This window comes from Hemiscyllium ocellatum, chromosome 7 (assembly GCF_020745735.1).
Source record: "Hemiscyllium ocellatum isolate sHemOce1 chromosome 7, sHemOce1.pat.X.cur, whole genome shotgun sequence".
Lineage (NCBI taxonomy): Eukaryota > Metazoa > Chordata > Chondrichthyes > Orectolobiformes > Hemiscylliidae > Hemiscyllium > Hemiscyllium ocellatum.
In genome coordinates, this window is record NC_083407.1 from 61,771,123 (window position 1) to 61,790,457 (window position 19,335).

Consider the following 19,335-nt stretch of genomic DNA (forward strand, 5'->3'; position numbering starts at 1 on the left):
ATCCCGATACCTTTTTAAATATTGCAATTGTACTAGCCGCCACCACTTCCTCTGGCAGTTCATTCCATCTATGTAAAGCCCCCTGAGTGAAAAAGTTGCCCTTAGGTCTCCTTTTATATCTTACCCCTCTCACACTAAACCTATGCCCTCTAGTTCTGGACTTGTCTATTTATCCTATCCATGCCCTTCATAACTTTGTAATCCTCTATAAGGTCACTGCTCAGCCTCAGACACTCCAGGGAAAACAGCCCTAGCCTGTTCAGCCCCTCTGTATAGCTCAAATCCTCCAACCCTGGCAAATCCTTGTAAATCATTTCTGAGCCCTTTCAAGTTTTACAACATCTTTTCAATAGGAAGGAGACCAGAATTGCATGCAATATTCCAACAGTGGTCTAACCAATGTCGTGTACAGCTGCAACATGACCTCCCAACTCCTGTTTCCTGGATAATTCAAGAAAAGATGTATAGACTCATGTATTCTATTTGTTTTCAGATGACAGATTGGGACCTTTGGATCAATAGGATATCTAGCAAATGTAAATGAGCCATGTTATGAGCTCTCCTAATAATCTTAAATTGAGCTATTGGTATAGGTATTAACGCATTCAGAATTTTCAGTGAGTGCTGCTTAATTGCAGAATCACATCAGTGTTCTGCAATTTGCAAGAGTAGACTTATCAATTGTGCACAGTTATTAACAACAACATGATATTTGATGGATCAATAATTTGCTGTGATGCATGATCTACATACCTGGAGCCAGGCTTTGCATGGGACTGAAATTCATCTGAAATGTTGCTTAATTGTTCAGTAAACAGAACGTGGACTGCATTGACACAGTGTGAAAGGTCTTCCTTATACTGTTGTTCAGATTTTTGATGAATTTTTAAACTTGCACATCAGTGAAAGACTACCATTTTTCTACCTGAAGAGTATGTAGTCTACCTGAAGTTACTTTGTAAAGGTGAAATATCTCAAAAACAACAGGCCCATCAAATCAAGCAGCCTGTTCCTGCGGTGTTTGTAGTAGGTAGAGTATGGACTGCGCTCAACCAGCAATAGGTTGGTCGAACAGGAGAAATACAGGCCACAGTTTGAAAACCTAACTCTTAACATGAACTGAAATATTAATTCTTTCTCTCCAGACCCTTCCAGGTCAACTGAATGTGTCCAAGATATTGTGTTTATGTCAATGTATTTGTTGATCCCTGGTCATTGGTCTTAAGCAAGCATAGATGCACATTCCAACATTATATTTCCAAATGGAAGGAATTTCAGCACACTTGTGATTTTTTTTTCATTTAATTTAAATTTCACATGTAAAGAAATGCAGAATATTTAGTGGACTTTGAATCTAAAAAATGTTTCACACACATTGGCGAATTTGCTGACTATATGATGATTATGTTGCTGCAGCCAGTGATCAAGTCAGTTTTAAACTAGTTTAGAAAAATGTCCTTGACATTGTATTGTACATAGTTACCCAACACTTGGTGCACCACACCGTCTTCAACTGCATAGACACAATTGCATTTCTGTCATTTCCAACATAACCAGTTTCCTAAATCAGAAGAAAATTGTATTAATGTTTCATTGTGAGTAAACTTTTGAAAAAAATGATTATTAACATGACTGTTGACCTTAGTGATGCTGAATTTTGAAAGACGTCGTACAGTCCTACTGTGGCCCAACTTGTCCCTGCCAACCAGGTTCCCTAAACTGGATTAGTCCCATTTGCCTGTGTTTGGCCCATATCCCTCTTAAACCTTCCCTATCCATGTATGTATCCAAATATCTTTTAAATGTATTTATACTTGCCTCTACCACTTCCTGAGGCACTTTATTCCATATACACACCACCCCCTGTGTGGAAAAAGGTTGGCCCTTGGGTCCTTTTCAAATCTTTCCTCTCTCACCTTAAAGTTATGCCCACCAGTTTTGGACTCTTGCACTCTGGGGAAAAGATCTTTTCTATTCACCTTCTTTATGCCCCGGTGATTTTATAAAACCTCTGTAAAGTCGCTCCTCAGCCTCCTATATTCCAGGGAAAAATATCCCAGTCTACCCAGCCTCTCCTTATAACTCAAATTCTGCAGTCTTGGTAATAACTTTGTAAGATGACTTTGGCACCCTTTCCAGTTTAGTAACATCTTTCATGTAACAGGATGATCAGAATTGTATGTGACTCCAAATGTGACTTGACCAATGTCACAGCCATAACATGATGTCCCAACTCCTGTACCCAGTGCTCTGACCGATGAAGGCAAGTTTACCAAATGCTTTCTTCACCACCCTGTCTATCTGTGGTGCAATTTTCAAGGAACTGTGAACCTGCACCTCTAGGTCTCTCTGTTTGATTACATTCCCCAGAGCCCAGCTGTTGCAAAGCTGCTTCTTTTACAAGGTTATGTTGTCCTTGTCATAGAGATGTACAGCATGGAAACAGACCCTTCGGTCCAACTCGTCCATGCCAACCAGATATCCCACCCCAATCTAGTCCCACCTGCCAACACTTGACCTATATTTCTCCAAGCCCTTCCTATTCATATACCCATCCAGATACCTCTCAAATGTTGCAATTGTACCAGCCTCTACCATTTCCTCTGGCAGCCCATTTACACGCACGCATTACCCTCTGCCTGAAAAAGTTGTCTCTTAGGTTTCTTTTATACCTTTCCCTTTCCCCTCTCACCCTAAACTTATGCCCTCTAGTTCTGGACTGCCCCACCTCAGGGAAAAGACTTTGTCTATTTATTCTATCCATGCCCGTCATAATTTTATAAACCTCTATAAGGTCACACCTCAGCCTCTAACGTTCAAGGGAAAACAGCCCGAGCCTGTTCAGCCTCTCCCTATAGCTCAATTCCTCCAACCCTGGTAATATCCTTGTAAATCCTTTCTGAACCCTTTCAAGTTTCACAACATCTTTCCGATAGGAAGGAGACCAGAATTGTATGGAGCATTCCAAAAGAGGCCTAACCAATGTCCTGTAGAGCCGCAACATGACCTCCAAACTCCCGTACTCCATACTCTGGCCAATAAAGGAAAGCATACCAAGCGTCGTTTTCACACTCCTATCTATCTGCGACTCCACTTTCAAGGAGCTATGAACCTGCACTCCAAGGTCTCTTTCTTCAGCAACACTCCCTAGGACCTTACCATTAAGTCCTGCTAAGATTTGCCTTTCCAAAATGCAGCACATCACATTTATCTAAATTTAAATTCCATCTGCCACTTCTCAGCCCATTGGTCCATTGTACTCTGAGGTAATCTTCGCTGTCCACTACACTTCCAATTTTGGTGTCATCAGCCAACTTCCATCTTTACCTCTTATGCTCACATCCAAATCATTTATATAAATGATGAGAGGTAGTGGACCCAGCACCGATCCTTGTGGCACTCCACTGGTCACAGGCTTCCAATTTGAAAAACAACCCTCCACCACCACCCTCTATCTTCTACCTTTGAGCTGGTTCTGTATCCAAATGGCTAGTTCTGACCGTATTCCATGAGATCTAACCTTGCTAACCAGTCTCCTATGGGAAACCTTGTCAATATCTTACTGAAGTCCAAACAGACCACATCTACCACTCTGCCTTCTTCAATCCTCTTTGTTACTTCAAAAAGCTGAATCACGTTTTTGAGACATGATTTCCCATGCACGAAGTAAATAGACTGATCACTAATCCAAATACATGTCCATCCTGCCCCTTAGGATTCTCTCCAACAACTCGTCTGAAGTTTGAATGGTTCAGTGGGGCCTTTTTGTTTATATCTAACAGATAATGCTTCAGGCAACAAGCTTTCAAGTCTTTTTTTAAAAAAGGTATAATCAAGGGACGTGGCCAGCTGTCTAGCTTGCCAGGTCAGTCCGCTTCAGGGCTTAGTTGAGTCAGGGCCACAATTGAAACTGGACACGCTCCCCCTCCTTCTGCCCTTCTGACTTCGTAACCTGTAAGCTTTGTCATTTTTACTCTGTGCTAAGGGGTTTGTTTATTGGGACTGTTGCAAGTAGTTTGGAGCAGCATCATTAAGTTGGGATCGCCTGTCTGGTTTGGATAGGATAAGTTATTTGTGTATTCAATTTTCAGTTTGTTAATGAACAAAGAAACTTTATAGCTCAGGAACAGGCTCTTCGGCCCTCCAAGCCTGAGTTGATCCAAATGTACTGTCTAAACGTTTTGGTCAATTCCTAGGCATCTGTATCCCTCTGCTCCCCACCTACTCATGCATCTGTCTAGGTGTATCTTAAATGAATCTATCCTGCCTGCCTCCACCACATCTGCTGGCAACGCATTCCAGACGCCCACCACCCTCTGTGTAAAGTACTTGCCCCATGTATTACCTCTTAAACTTTCCACCTCTCACCTTGAAAGCGTGACCTCTCATTATTGAATCTTCACCCAGGGAAGAAAGCTTGTTTCTACCCACCCTGTCTATACCCTTCATGATTTTGTAAACCCCCCCCCCCCCCCCCCCCCCCCCCCCAAATCGCCTTTTTACTAATGAAAACAAACCTAGCCTACTCAACCTCTCTTCATAGCTAGCACCTTCCATACCAGGCAACATTCTCATAAACCTTCTCTGTACCCTTTCCAAAGCATCCACATCCTTTTGGTAATGTGGCGACCAGAACTGTACACCATATTCTAAATGCAGCCGAACAAATGACTTGTACGATGTTAACATGACTTGCCAGCTCTTGTACTCAATACCCAGTCCAATGAAGGCAAGCATACTATATGCCTTCTTAACCACTCTATCCACCTGTGCAGCAACTTTCAGGGTACAATGAACCTGCAGTCCCATATCCCTCTGCCCATCAACTTTTCCAAAGGCTCTTCCGTTCGGTGTATAATTCGCTCTAGAATTAGTTTTACCTAAATGCATCACCTCACATTTGTCTGGATTGAAATCCATCTGCCACTTTTCCGCCCAACTCTTAAGTCTGTCTATATCCTCCTGTATTCTTTGACAGTCCCTTATGCTTTCTGCTACTCCACCAATCTACGTGTCATCTGCAAACATGCTGGTCATACCAACAGTGTCCTCTTCTAGATCATTTATGTATATTACAAACAATAGTGGCCCCAACACTGACCCCTGTGGAATACCATTGCTCTCCTTTCTACATTTCGAGAAACTCCCTTCAACTACTACTTTGTCTCCTGTTGCTCAACCAGTTCTTTATCCACCTAGCTAGAACACCCTGCACACCATGTGACTTCAAGTTCTCCATTAGTCTACCATAGGGAACCTTATCAAACGCTGAAAAATGTGTTGCTGGAAAAGAGCAGCAGGTCAGACAGCATCCAAGGAGCAGGAGTATCTACGTTTCAGGCTTACATCGATTCTCCTGTTCCTTGGATGCTGCCTGATCTGCTGTGCTTTTCCAACAACACATTTTTCAGCTCTGATCGCCAGCATCTGCAGTCCTCACTTTCTCCAACCTTATCAAATGCCTTACTAAAGTCCATGTATATGACATCAACAGCCCTTCCTTCATCTATCAATCATCTTATCACTTCCTCGAAGAACTCTATTAAGTTGGTAAGGCACGATCTCGCCAGCACAAAACCATGTTGCCTATCACTGATAAGCCTATTCTTTTCTAAATATAAATAGATCCTATCCCCCAGTATCCTCTCCAGCAACTTTCCCACCACTGACATCAGGCTCACTGGTCAGTAGTTACCAGGAATATCCCTACTACCCTTGTACAGGGGGGCAACATGGGCAACCTTCCAGTCCTCTGGCACCTCATCTGTATTTAAGGATGCCACAAAGATCTGTCAGGGCACAGCTATTTCCTCTCTCTCCTCCCTCAGCAAGCTGGGATAGTTCCATTCTGGTCCTGGGGATTTGTTCACCTTAATGACCTCTAGTCTACCCAACACATCTTCCCTGCTTATGTCAATGTGACCCAGACTAATCAAACTTCTATTTCTAATCTCAACATTCATCATGTTCCTCTCAGTGATGTAAAGTAATCATTCAGAATCTCACCCATTCTCAAGGTTCGAAATAGAACATGGAACATAGAACAGTACAGCACAGAACAGGCTCTTCAGCCCACGATGTTGTGCCGACCACTGATCCTCATGTACGCACCCTTAAATTTCTGTGACCATTTGCATGTCCACTAGTCTCTTAAATATCCCCAGTGACCTTGCTTCCACAACTGCTGCTGGCAACGCATTCCATGCTCTCTCAACTCTGTGTAAAGAACCCACCTCTGACATCCCCTGTATAGTTTTAAGCTGGTTGCAGGAAAGTATGACCCCTCGTGTTAGTCATTTCTGCCCTGGGAAATAGTCTCTGGCTATCGACTCTATCTATGCCTTTCATTATCTTGTATACCTCAATTAGGTCCCCTCCCCTTCTCCTTTTCTCCAATGCAAAAAGGAGGACAAGGGGAGAAGTCATTCTAGTCTTGGTGCTCGGAAACAAGCCGGGGCAGGTTCAGATCTTGTGGCGAACATTTTGGTGATAGTGACCACAACTGCCTCTCATTCTACATAGCTATGGAGAAGGAGAGGATTAGGCAAAATGGGAGGATATTTAATTGGGGAAGAGGAAACTATGACGCAATTATACATGAGTTAGGAAGCATGGATTGAGAGCAATTGTTCCATGGTAAAGGCACTATAGAAATACAGCCTTCCTTCGTTATCCTTTAGTGGACCAATATTTTCCCTAGTTACCCGCTTGCTTCTTATATCAGAATAAAATGCTTTGGATTCTCCTTGTTGCATTTCATTCCGTAATTTTGTAAATAAATTCTGTTTGTTTATAACTCTGGCAATTTGACCAGCTAATTCACTCTGGGAATATGCACTGTACACTTACCTGAAAAAAAATAGCAAGTTATGGTCTGGGCTCCCGGTTTAAAAATGTTTTGTGTTGGGCCTGGTCCACAACAGATTGGGAGCTCATCCGGGGTTTGTTTGTGGGGATTTAGTGAATGCTGGTGTTGATTTGGTTGGGTAAATATAGTTTGGGATAGCAATTGCTCTTTCAGTCACCAAAAGTTTGCTGCAGGTGGAAGAAGTGACCTTGAGAGTTTTACAAAAGGTGGTTAAGGCCAAGCTGCGGGAATTAGCAGAGAAGCTCGAGTTGGAGCTACCTCCTTCCATGAGGAAAGATGCGATGAATGCAGCAGTAGCTCTGCATTTAAATTTGCTTGAAATACCATCAGGATCTGTAGAGATGGCAAAAATTTAATTGCAAATGAAGCAGCTTGAGTTAGAGGCGAGAGATAAGGAAAGGGCAGCAGAAATGAAATAGTTTGAGTTACAAAAGAGAGAAAGCAGAAGAGAGAGAAAAAGAGAGTTTGCATTTCAGAATGTGACACTTAGAAAGGAAAGTCAAATTAAACGATTGAGATGAAGGCTGAGGATAAGTCTTGTGAGGAAGAAGTTGAGGATTAGCAAACCCATGGTAGTCAAAAGCATGGTGAGAAATTGTTTTTGTATGTTCAAACATTGCCTGAATTTGATGAGAAGGATGTGGAAGAGTTTTTCATCTCATTTGAAGAAGTGGCTAAACAAATGCAGTTGCCAGTGACCCCGTGGGTTTTGTTGATCCAAACCAAACTTGTAGGAAGAGCTAAAGAGGTGTTCGCATCACTTTCAGAGGAAATATCTGGGGAGTATGAGGAGGTGAAGAAAGACTTCTTAAGTGCATATGAGCTTGGGCCAGAAGTCTACAGACAATGTTTCAGGAATCTAAGGAGGCACCCTGGTCAAACCCATATTGAGTTTGAAAGCATCAAACAAAGTAATTTTGATAGGTAGCTAAGAGTTTTAAAATAGAGCATACCTACAACGCTCTTAGAGAGACAATCATTTTGGAAGAGTTCAAAAATCCACTTCCTGAAGTAGTGCAAACTCATGTGGAAGAGCAGAGAATTAAAACACCAAGGTTCGTAGCTGAAATGGCTGATGATTGAGTTGGTCCTTAAAACATGGTTTGGCTTCCAGAATCAACTTCAGTCCATGAGGGATAGGAATTGGAGCAAAGAAGAATCCTCACGTGGAAAGAGAAAGGTAGATCTTGGTGAAGACCAAAAGGATAACTTACCACAGATTAAAAAGGAAACCCTTGAAGGGGGCAAAATGTTGAAAAGCTCCGGTGTTTTCATTGCAATAAAGCAGGCTACATGAAATCAGTGTTAGTGGGCTAGGAAAAGCACTGTAAAGCCAGATATAGGAAAACAGGATAAGCCTTGGAGTTTTGTTGGTGTGGTAACAAACTCCAGTGGAGGCTAGAAAGCTGCATCAGAGTGTACAAGCTGATCAGAGGTCGGTTAAGGAGGAAGTGCTAGATCTGCTTAGAAAATATACCTGCAAAGGTAAAATTTGTTCACGTAGGCTGGGAGCAGCAGCGAACTAAGTTACAATATTAAGGGGCACAGTATCCTCTCAGTCTGTGATGCTGAAAGATGAGATATGTACTCCAGAAGGACTATTGCCAGAAAAGTTACTGGTAACGGGAGACAAAGCACTCCATTATGTGAAGTGAGGCTAGACTGTCCATAGCTGAAAATGTGTTGCTGGAAAAGTGCAGCAGGTCAGGCAGCATCCAAGGAGTAGGAGAATCGACATTTTGGGCATGAGCCCTTCTTCAGGCTTATGCCCGAAACGTCGATTCTCCTACTCCTTGGATGTTGCCTGACCTGCTGTGCTTTTCCAGCAACACATTTTCAGCTCTGATCTCCAGCATCTGCAGTCCTCACTTTTCCCTAGACTGTCCATAAAAGAGTGGAGAATTTGTGGGAGGAGTACTGGACAAACTCTGAGCTCCAGGAATACAATTTGTCCTTGCAAATGAAAAAGCTGATTCAGTGGTTGGAGTGCTGCACACTGTTTGAAAAGCCAGTGGAAACAAAGGCAATGGAAGCAATGCAGGACTCTTATCTTGGAGGTTTTCTTGATTGTGTGGTAACGAAGTCACAAAGTCACCAGTTGAAACAGGAGAGATCAAAGGATACAGATAAGGAAATTAAAGTGGCATTAGCAGAGACTTTGCTCCTGTATTGTTTCAACTATCTGTTCGAACACATAGGTGGTCAGGCAATTTTCTTTTTGCTCAGATAAATTGAGTTACAGTGGAAAGATGAAAATTTAAATCAGTTGAATCAAAGGGCATATACAGGGAAGGAATCTGCATGTTATTGCCTTAAAAATGATGTCTTAATGTGGAAATGGAGACCATCACATATTCAGGCAGATGAGAAATGGGCAGAAATTCATCAAATCATATTGCCAGTGGTGTATAGAAAGGTGTTGCGAGTGGTGCATGAGCTATCACTTGGAGATCATTTAGGAGTGAGGAAAGCACAGGCTAAAATATGTAGGAGAAAGTGAGGACTGCAGATGCTGGAGATTAGAGTCAGGGATTTTGAAAAATGAAGCCATCTTTGGATATTGATGGTTCATTTCTTTTAAGGGTGGGGAGGTGTCACAAACCTAATCCTTTTTAAAAATTTATGTTGTCCATGATTATTTTTTCAGAGCGATTCTAAACGACCTAAGGTTACATCACAATGAAGTTTAATGGTTCACTGGGGCCATTTATGTTTATACCTAACAGATAATGCTTCAGACAGAAAGCCTTCAAGTCCCTTTTTTTTTTAAAAAACTGGTATAATTAAGGGAGTGTGGCCAACTCTCTAGCTGGGCAGGTCAATTCAGTTTGGGGGTTGAGTCAGGGTCACAATTGAAACTGGATGCTGTCCCTTCCCTTCTGACTTCGTAACCTGTAAGTTTTCTGTGTCATTTTTACTCTGTCATTTTTACTGTTGTAAGTATTTTGGAAGAGCATCATTAAGTCAGGATAGCCTGTTGGATTCGGTATGGAGAAGTTATTCGGGTATTCAATTTTCAGTTTGTAGTGTTTAATTCCGTAATTTTGTAAATAAATTCTGTTTGTTTAAAACATGACAGTCTGACCAGCTAATTCACTCCGGGAATATACTTAACTGGAACAGATAGCAAAGTTACAGTCTGGGCTACCTGTTTAAAAATGTTTTGAGGGGTCGGGCCTGATACATAACAGCGCCATTTGCTAGTCCTGCCATGGCTTGTCTTACCGTAATGCAACACTTCGCATTTATCTGCATTTAACTCCATCTGCCATTCCTCGGCCCACTAACCCAGTTGATCAAGATGCCGTTGTACTCATTAATAACCTTCACTGTTCTCTGTACCGCCAGTTTTCATGTCATCCATAAACTTGGTAACCATGCTCCCTATATTCTCATCAAAATTGCCTATACAAATAATGAACAACAATAGACCCAGCACTGACCTTTGCAGCAGACCGCTGGTCACAAGCCTCCAGTCTGAAAAACCACACTCTACCACCCACCTTCTGTCTTCTACCATCAAGCCACCTTTGTATCCAATTGGGTAGATCTCCCTAGGTCCCATGTGATCTAACCTTACTAACAAGTCTACTATGTAATACCCTGTCAAAGGGATTTATCTCTCCACCCCGAGGGTCCCAGGTTCATTCCTGATGAAGGGCTTTTGCCAGAAATGTTGATTTTCCTGCTCCTCAGATGCTGGCTGACCTGCTGTGCTTTTCTAGCACCACCCTCTTGACTCCATGTGGATAATGTCCAGCGCTCTGTCCTTGCCTATCTTCTTGTTCACCTCTTCAAATAACTCAATTAAATTTGTAAGACATGATGTCCTGTGCACAAAGCCTTGCTGGCTCTCCCTAATCTGACCTTGCTTTTCCCAATGCATGTAGATTCTATTTCTCAGAACCCTCTCCAACAACTTACCCACCACTGACACCAGGCTCACCAATCTGTGGTTTCCTAGCTTTTCCTTGCAGCCTTTTTTCAATGATGGCACCCATTAGCCACCCTGCAGTCTTCCTGCACCTCACCCATGGCTGTACATGAAACAAGTATCTCTGTTAGGGGCCCAGCAATTTCTTTCCTAGCTTCCAACACTGACCTCAGATTCACTTGATCAGGTCCAGGATTTATCTACCTTTTATACATTTTAAGATATCCAGCACCACCTCTTTTCAAGACAATCGTATTTACTTCACTAAGTTCTGTAGCTTCTATGTCTTTCTCCACAGTTAATACTGATGAGAAATAGTCGTTTAGGATCTCATTCATCTCGTGTAGTTCCATATAAAGATGGCTTTGTTATCTTTAAAGGGTGCAATTCTCTCGCAAGTTACTCTTGTAGTTGTAGAATCTCATTGGATTCTCCTTTACCCTATCTACCAAAGTTATTTCATGTCCCATTTTTGCCCTCCTGATTTCCCTTTTAAGTGTACTCTTACACTTGTCATGTGGAATTCCTGTTCCTAATCGATTATTCAATTGATCTTTCTCTATCATCCTCACAACACTTGCTTTGAAGACATTGGAGATGTCACTAGTACCCTGTCAGGAGTCCAACACCTGGTAACAGAGGAGAACATTAAATTAGATGAGCAAAGGGAAAAGCAAAATGACAACCAAATCAGATGCTTGGTGATCATTGCACTCTTCACCAATGGCAGAAATTTAAGCAATATTCAATTCCCACTTTTTGAGTTGTATGTGCATGTACATTGATGTTGACCAACTTCAGCTTCATACGATTCTTGTGAATGAAGGATGTATTCTTTTAAGGTTTAGTAAAATGTAACTGGGTGAATAATTGTTAGGACATAATTTCAAAAAAATTGTGAAATTAATATTTGTTTGTGCTATCTGTGTATATACAGTTCCACATCAGATATTTTTTCTTTTTTCTTATTCAGGAAAAGCTGGTGGAAGAGGACATAAAATTAGTGACTATTTTGATGTAAGCACTTTATAGATTATTTTGGATCTTTGATTTCCTTATTAAAACCAAGAAGAATTTAACTTCCAAAGCCTCTTCATGCATACTTGTCCATCTGGAGCAATTGCAATAAATTTGGTTTGTTGCTGTACCACTTTATTATTGCTATTTTCCAATGCTGATGAAGGTAAATTACTTGTACATGATTAAGGACTTGTTAATTGTGATAGCCTTGTATTATTTTAACAGCCTTGGATTAATTTGTTGAAGATACTGTTTCTAATAGAGACCTTTTTTAGTTTTCTGAATGTTTAAAGAATACTGGAATTCAACTGTGATTTTTTAAAAAACTTTTCTAGTACACAGGTGGTAACGGTACCAGTCCAGTAAGAGGTGTACCACCTTCAATTCGATCTCCGCAGAACTCCTTTTCTCATTCTGCTACTTCATCTGTAAGTTTGCAACTTTCTCATACTTAGACTGTTGGCAAGTCTTGACATGGTAGTGATACGTGTGAATGTGAGGTTGTTTTTAGCAAAACAAAATGTAGTGCTTTTGAGTCTTGCTGAATTTTAAGTATTGGTTTTCTTGAAGATTGTTTCCCTTCCAAAGGGAAAAAAGTTGAAGCAGGTAAATTTCTGTTTTTCTCTTTGCTTAACAACATCAGAGGCAAGGAACAGGTGTCTAACCTCCTTGTTAAAAGAAACATGGAGGAAAAAAATTCATGCATGGGATGGTTTTGAGCTTGGGTAAAATGCCTGAATTGTTCAAATGTGAAGAAGTTTGAAATGTGTGCACTCTTATTTTTAAAAAAAAACTCTTCATTTGAGTTAAAAATCTTTGTTTTTACCAAATGGTTAACTAATTATTAACAGAAAAGTTTCATTATCTATGTACAGCATGTCAATAAGTTATGACACACAACTAGAATTACTTTTGAAAGTCAGTTGTTCTCCTGATTGCTTGAATCAAATTCTCAAGTTGACCACCAAATTGTAATATGTGAATTTGATGTGATCATATGCATAATTGCTCTATTTCCTTTGAGCACCAGAAGTGTTTTGTGTTCTGTACATAGTAATTCCACTGCAGGCTTTGAATTATATTTATGTAACACAGGGAAGTCCCATAGCATTTAATGGAGAAAGAGAGGAATGGACACTGCAGCTTTGGGGAAATTCAGAGGTGCATAAGGTTTGACCAGAGGTGTGACACCTTGTAAAGATCAAAATAGTAGAGAGTTGGAGAGGTTTAGAGAGGGAGTTCCAGACAGGGCTAAAGTAGCTGAAGGAGAACAGTGTGAAGAAATCCAGAGTTAGAGCACTGTCAGAAATGGGGGTGTAAGCTTGAAGAACATCAGGGAAAAAGGGGAAGGTGAAACCATGGGAGGAATTTGCAGATAAAGATATAGATTTTATCTTGTGGCCTTGCTAATCCTTAACACACTTAATATAGGATGGTTGGTGCTTAAAAGAAAAAAAATCATCTGACGCAGTCTCCCTCACCACAGCTGCCTTTGAGGTGCGTTAATATTCTTCAGGAAACCCATTTTATTCCATGATGAAGCACTGACGGCCCTTTAAAGTATGAGCCTCCACTTGAAATATCAGAATTAAACAATCAATCAATACTTCACTGAATGTAGTCACTAATTTAGAGGTAAATTGATTTAGATTTCCCAACTTAAGACTTGTATTGGTAAACTCAAACTCCTTGGTAACTGTCACTTTTTTAAAAAAGTATCTATATTTAACCAGGTAGCCAAGTTATTTAACATTCAGCGCTAACCTAGTTATTTTTCCAAATGTGCTTCTCTTATAGAGCGTGAGACATTTAACTGCCACTTCACAATTAATAGTATCCCACCAACACTTTTTGCTGTAAATATAATCTCTCTCTCTCTCTCTCTCTCTCCCCCTCCCTCTCTCTCTCTCTCTCTCTCTCTTTTCTCAGGTTCGGCAGAATAGTCCATCCCCTACTGCACTAGCTTTTGCGGATCTTTCTGCTTTACAACCAAAACTAATTTCTGTCTCCTGCAAGACTACTCAGGTAAATGTTGACTGGGTTGTATTTTGAAATGAGGTGCAAATGGAGCACACTTACTTTCCTGTTGGGGAGGTGAGGTGGGGAGTAATCTGTCACCTATTTCAAATTATAACAGCACAAATTTGTACTGCATCTTGCTCAATTTGTGTTAGGCAGTATGTGGTTATTTCCTCAGCTTTTGTGAATTGGGGGTTGGGAATGTAGGAGGGTAGAAATTGCAATCTCCTGAAGTTTCATGACATTGTGATATGTTTGTGTTGCGTCATACCATCTGAACGTTTTCACTGTTCTTCCACTTCTGATATCTTTGTTAGTGTTCTGACATTTTTCTTAGTCCTCTGTTTGGTTTGAGCTTTCCATGAAACCATGAGTTTTTAAAATTAAGAACAATATAGGGTAGTGTTTCAGTGCACAATTAATTAATTGGAATATGCCTTTTTGGAATTTTGAGACTGTTTGCCTTTTTTGCATTTTATAAATTAGTTACAATTTACAGGTTAAATAAGTCTTCCTCACGTACACAATTTAAATTTGTTTTCCTGCAATGTATGCACTTTTGCTGATTTGTAATAATGCCTTATTTATATGAAGACTGAACTCACCATGGGAAAATTGGCTGCACTTGAAAGCAATAAGAATCTGGACCTTGAGAAGAAAGAAGGCAGAATAGATGATTTATTGAGAGTAAGTAATCCTGTTTATACTTTGTTATATGAAAATGTACATGTCTCTCTGAACTAACATTATTTAGGTAGTTAAATAAGCACCAATAAACTAGGTTAGTTCATGGGTCCACTGCCCTTTGGCCTTCTGAAGAAGGGTCACTGGATCTGAAAAGTTACTGCTGATTCTCCAGATGCTGCCAGACCTGCTGAGTTTTCCAGCAATTTCTGGTTTTGTTATTTCCTTCATTGCAGTTCTTTTGTCTTTTTTTTAAAACTAGGTTAGTTAATTGATGTGCAACTATAGTCAAATGATATTTTACACACTTGTAATGCTCATTATGTGTAAGAAGGTTGATTTTTAAAATTATAATTGATCAGCATTGCTGCAACATCCAATAATATTAATAACTGATAATGTACTTGTTTTCATTTTTTGGTGGATAGAAGACAGGTGTTAACAACTTTGTAATATAAGTTGTAGGTTGCCAAATGACAGGGACTGATTTCAATGGGGGAAAAATCCAGTACAGAAGACAATTATGTATGTATACAGTAAAGTTGTTTAAAATATGGTGCAACTTCATAAATTTGCTTTTTAATACTTTGAATCTATATGTTCTTGCTCTACTTAGATCTTTTACTATTGACTAATTCTCACAACGTTTCTGTACTTTTTTGTACTTTAGCAGTTGAGATATATCCACTTAAGGCTGAAAAACAATTCAGTCTTTTTTAATAACTCTCATCTTTGATAGCAGAAGTCAGGCTCATGCTATTCTTTACATCCATCCATGTATGAATGGCTCGTTGATCAGAACTGGACACCAGATTTGAGATGTTATCTGATCTTTCTTTATTCCTTTATGCTGCATTCAGATAGCTTTTCATATAACATTCATGCCTCATTTGAACGCACCCTTTGTGACTCACTACGTACATCGCAACTCATTTTGACTCTTATGTTATGATCTTGTTTTATAAAGAGATTGATCTCCCTTGGCCTCCACACTATCATAGGCCTTCTCCTTTTGTCCTGTCCCCCCACCCCTCCACTATCTTCAAACTCTTGCATTTGTTTCTCTTTTCTGTTCTGAGGAAAAGTCATCGACCTGAAATACTAATTTTTTTTCTTCACAAATTTTATTTTGTCTGCTGGATTTTTCCAATTTCTTTGATCCTATCTGTGCAACTTAATTTTAATAAATAATTGGACAAATGAGGATTGCTCATAGAATTAGAGGCTAAAATATAATGAACCTAATACAAAGTGTGAAATTTTTTTATCAAAGTGGAGAATTTTGACTTTACCAAAAGTTTCAAATTACATTTTCAGATCCATTTGAGGCAGTTTAGTGGACATTATGAAATTAGCACATTATTAAAACTCTAGTTGCATCCTATTCAATAAAGTGCCGTTTTTTTGAGAGTTGTTACAGCATGTCTAATGACTATGGATTTTCTAATTAGTTCAATGATTTTTAATTGATTGCATCCACGGGAGAGCTCAACATCACACCATATGGGAAAAGTACAGAATCATTGACAGGAGCTTTACAATTTCTGCATTATTCTGTCCTCCAGAATTTGCTGTCAGTTTCAGAGAAATAGTAGCAAACGGCAACAGCTTTATCATCATTACTATTGCAAAATTTATGCCAATAAATACAAATTATTGTGCTCGTATACAACAGAAGCCGGAAGGGCCCTGGGGCATTTAATTTATTGTTTTCACCAATTCAGAATGCCTTTTTGAAATGAGCAGCTGTCCTTTTCTCTTTGACAATTTTAAATCCACCTCCATGTCATGTCCTTGGTCTGCATCAACATGTAATGCAGTTTCTTTTGTTTTCATGTGATTATTTATTAAAGGTAAGTCAAGGTATGCTGTATAATGTGGTTTACCTTCCCTTCAAGTAGTTGTTTGCAAATAAAGTTACAAGAAACTTTACATTTGATTTCTTGAGTTTAAGATTGTACTGTGATTGCATAAACAAAGATATCTAACTTGCATCTTATATGGTGTGTATGATTGTTTGTTTGTTTTTTCCTGTGCGTCCGCCCCACTCTTTAGTCTGCAACACTCCTAAGCTGATTGGAATCAAGTGTTCATTGTCCCTGTCAAGTGTATATTCATATTCATACCTTAAATGCAGTTGCATAGTAAAATAATTTGATTCACCTCTGAGACTGTTGATTTTGGAAAGCAGCATATGTGCCTTTCCTCTTTATTTATTCTTCCTTTGGGTTTTGCAAGCTAGGCCACCATTTTTGTTCATCCTTGGGATGTAGGAAGTTCTGGGATTTTGGCCCAGTAATTGTGAAGAAATGGCAATACAATTCTGTCAGGATGGTAAAAGACCTAGCAGAAACTTGCAAGTGTTAGTATTGCCATGCATCTGCTGTCCTAACCTTTAAGGAGGTAGAGATCTTTGGTTTGGGTGGCACTGTTGGAGGAGTCTTAGTGTGTTACAGCAGTGTATCTTCTAGATTGCCACTGTACATTGTTGACCTTAAGCAACCAACCAATCTAAACTGTTACACAATCAAATTTTGCTGCATTAGGAATGGAATTCTGCCAGTGAGCTACCATGGTATGCCTCTGCTCTGTCTCTCTCTCTCTACTTTCTTCTCTGCGCCCTCGCCCCCAAAAATGCTCCCGTCTATGTCTCTTACAGTGAATTCCTGAACAATGAATAATCTGTTGAAGTCCAAATTCAACTCAGGCTGTCATTTATTAAGCAATAGAGGATGGTTACTGCATTTGCTGCTGGAAGGGCATCCAATTTCAAGAGTTTTATTCCACCACCATAGTAAAAGGATAGTGACTTATTTCACCCACTTTATAGCGTCAACCATATTTTGTGTTTCTTGCACAGTCGACTTTTAGTCTGATATGACAAAGTACATTTCAGTGGGAATAACATGCAGGCTTACGGTGACATGAAAAATCCACCTCCCCTTCTTTGCCTCACATCCTCCTTGGTCCCATTTGTGTTGCTGTCTTATAGCCCCGATGGAATACAGAAGAAGTAACAATATAATTGCAAGTCAGAATGGTGTGTGGTTTGGGTGGAAGGCATCAGTTCTTTTGCCCCAGCATCTTTGTACCTAACCAGAAAGTGCTGATTTTGTTGCCTTGAAAGTGTTTCAAGGGATCTAGTGGTTGTGAAGGTTCTGTCCAAGTCTATCTGTTTTAATAAGCAATTAGTAATTTTTGTCAGATTTAGGTAATCGGAGAAAGAGCACAACTATTAAAATCTACTGGTTAAAATTTGGGAGCCCTTCAAGGAAGAGACATGATTGCAAATTATATTAAAACCTTGCAATGTATGAATTGGCTTTCAATAATTTTTAATATTTAATTCTATGTGGGAATCTTATTGAACAAAGTGATATAAAAAATGGATCATTGTAATATGTGATTGAATAGTCATCTCACTCAATTTATTATTAATATAATTCTGTTTGTGTTGGAAAACTTCACTGATAAAATATATTTAAATTGAAGTTGTTCAAAATTTCTAATTCCTAAGCTCCAGTATTCTTGAATCTGTAATCTACAGTTTTTAGGCAATTTACAGGATTGTAAATCTGGTTGTAAAAATATGCAAATGTCACAATGTTGTCCTTGCCTCATTATTGCTTCTAATTAAACTATTCGGCATTTTGACAGGCCAACTGTGATCTAAGGAGACAAATAGATGAACAGCAAAAACTGCTTGAAAAGTACAAAGAACGATTAAATAAGTGTATGACAATGAGCAAGAAGTTATTGATTGAGAAGGTAAGTAGAACTTTATCTTATACAACCAGGAGAAAGGCATTTAGCTCCTCAAGCTTGTTTCACTAGTCAGTCTTGGAATGCATGTTTTTGATTTTCAGTGCAGTTTGTAAGGAAATGCTTTTTGACATAGCTTTTGAAATGCTTTGCATGCATTTCATAGATATATCCTGCTGCTGTAAACACGTTTGCCAGAAGAAATAGTTTATCTTTCTCACCTTACTTTATAAAATCCTTTAAATGTTTTGATTGTAAGTTAAGGAATACACAATGCACCAGCGAGTGTAGCTTATTCTACTGCACTGTCCTTATCATATAATCCTTTTCATCCACATATTTTTCTACGAATTTGGGCTGAACCCTCTTCAAGGCGAATGTATTATTTCTAAGAGGCAGCATTCCTGATTTCACCTTTGTATAAATGAAGCATAACGTTCATCTTTTATTAAGACACCTCATACTCCATTGATCTTGTTAATTTAGTTTTTAACCTTCCAACTAGCTATTAGCTACTTATATAGTTAGTCATAGCAATGTGTGCAGCACAGAAACAGACCCTTCGGTCCAACTCGTTCATGCTGACCTGATATCCTAAATTACTCTCTTTTGTTTGGCCCATTGCCCTCTTAAACCCTTTCTATTCATGTACCCATCCAAATGGTTATGTTATTGTGCCAGCTTCCTCCTCCACTTCCTGACAGCTCATTCCATACATGCACCACCCTCTGTAGGAAACTGCTGCCACTTAGACCCCTTTTAAATCTTTCTTCTCTCACCTTCAGTGTAAGCCCCTGGTTTTGACATCCGCTGTCCCTCTAAATCTAACTGTTTCACACTGATGAGTAACCTCACACTTCACCAAACCCTATTTGTCACAATTTTGTCGAAGTTGTACACAAATAGTAACAACAATGGTTTTTCAACTGTGAATGGACCTTCATTTGAGTGACGAAGAAACTAGATTTATAAGGTTATTGATTTGCTTGCTGAGCTGGTAAATTTGTTTGCAGTCGTTTCATCACATGCTAGGTAACACCATCAGTGC

At 39.6% G+C, this 19,335-nt stretch overlaps 1 protein-coding gene across 4 annotated transcripts in view; it reads left to right on the forward strand.

Annotated features, from left to right (window-relative positions):
- tlk1a (tousled-like kinase 1a) overlaps positions 1 to 19,335 on the forward strand; it is a 131,103-nt gene that overhangs the window by 60,931 nt on the left and 50,837 nt on the right. For all 4 annotated transcript variants that reach the window (XM_060827262.1, XM_060827266.1, XM_060827264.1 and 1 more), the window contains exons 6-10: positions 11,776 to 11,819; positions 12,158 to 12,250; positions 13,752 to 13,847; positions 14,436 to 14,528; positions 18,183 to 18,293. In XM_060827262.1, coding sequence (XP_060683245.1) covers positions 11,776 to 11,819; positions 12,158 to 12,250; positions 13,752 to 13,847; positions 14,436 to 14,528; positions 18,183 to 18,293 — 437 coding nt within the window. The remainder of the gene's footprint in view (positions 1 to 11,775; positions 11,820 to 12,157; positions 12,251 to 13,751; positions 13,848 to 14,435; positions 14,529 to 18,182; positions 18,294 to 19,335) is intronic.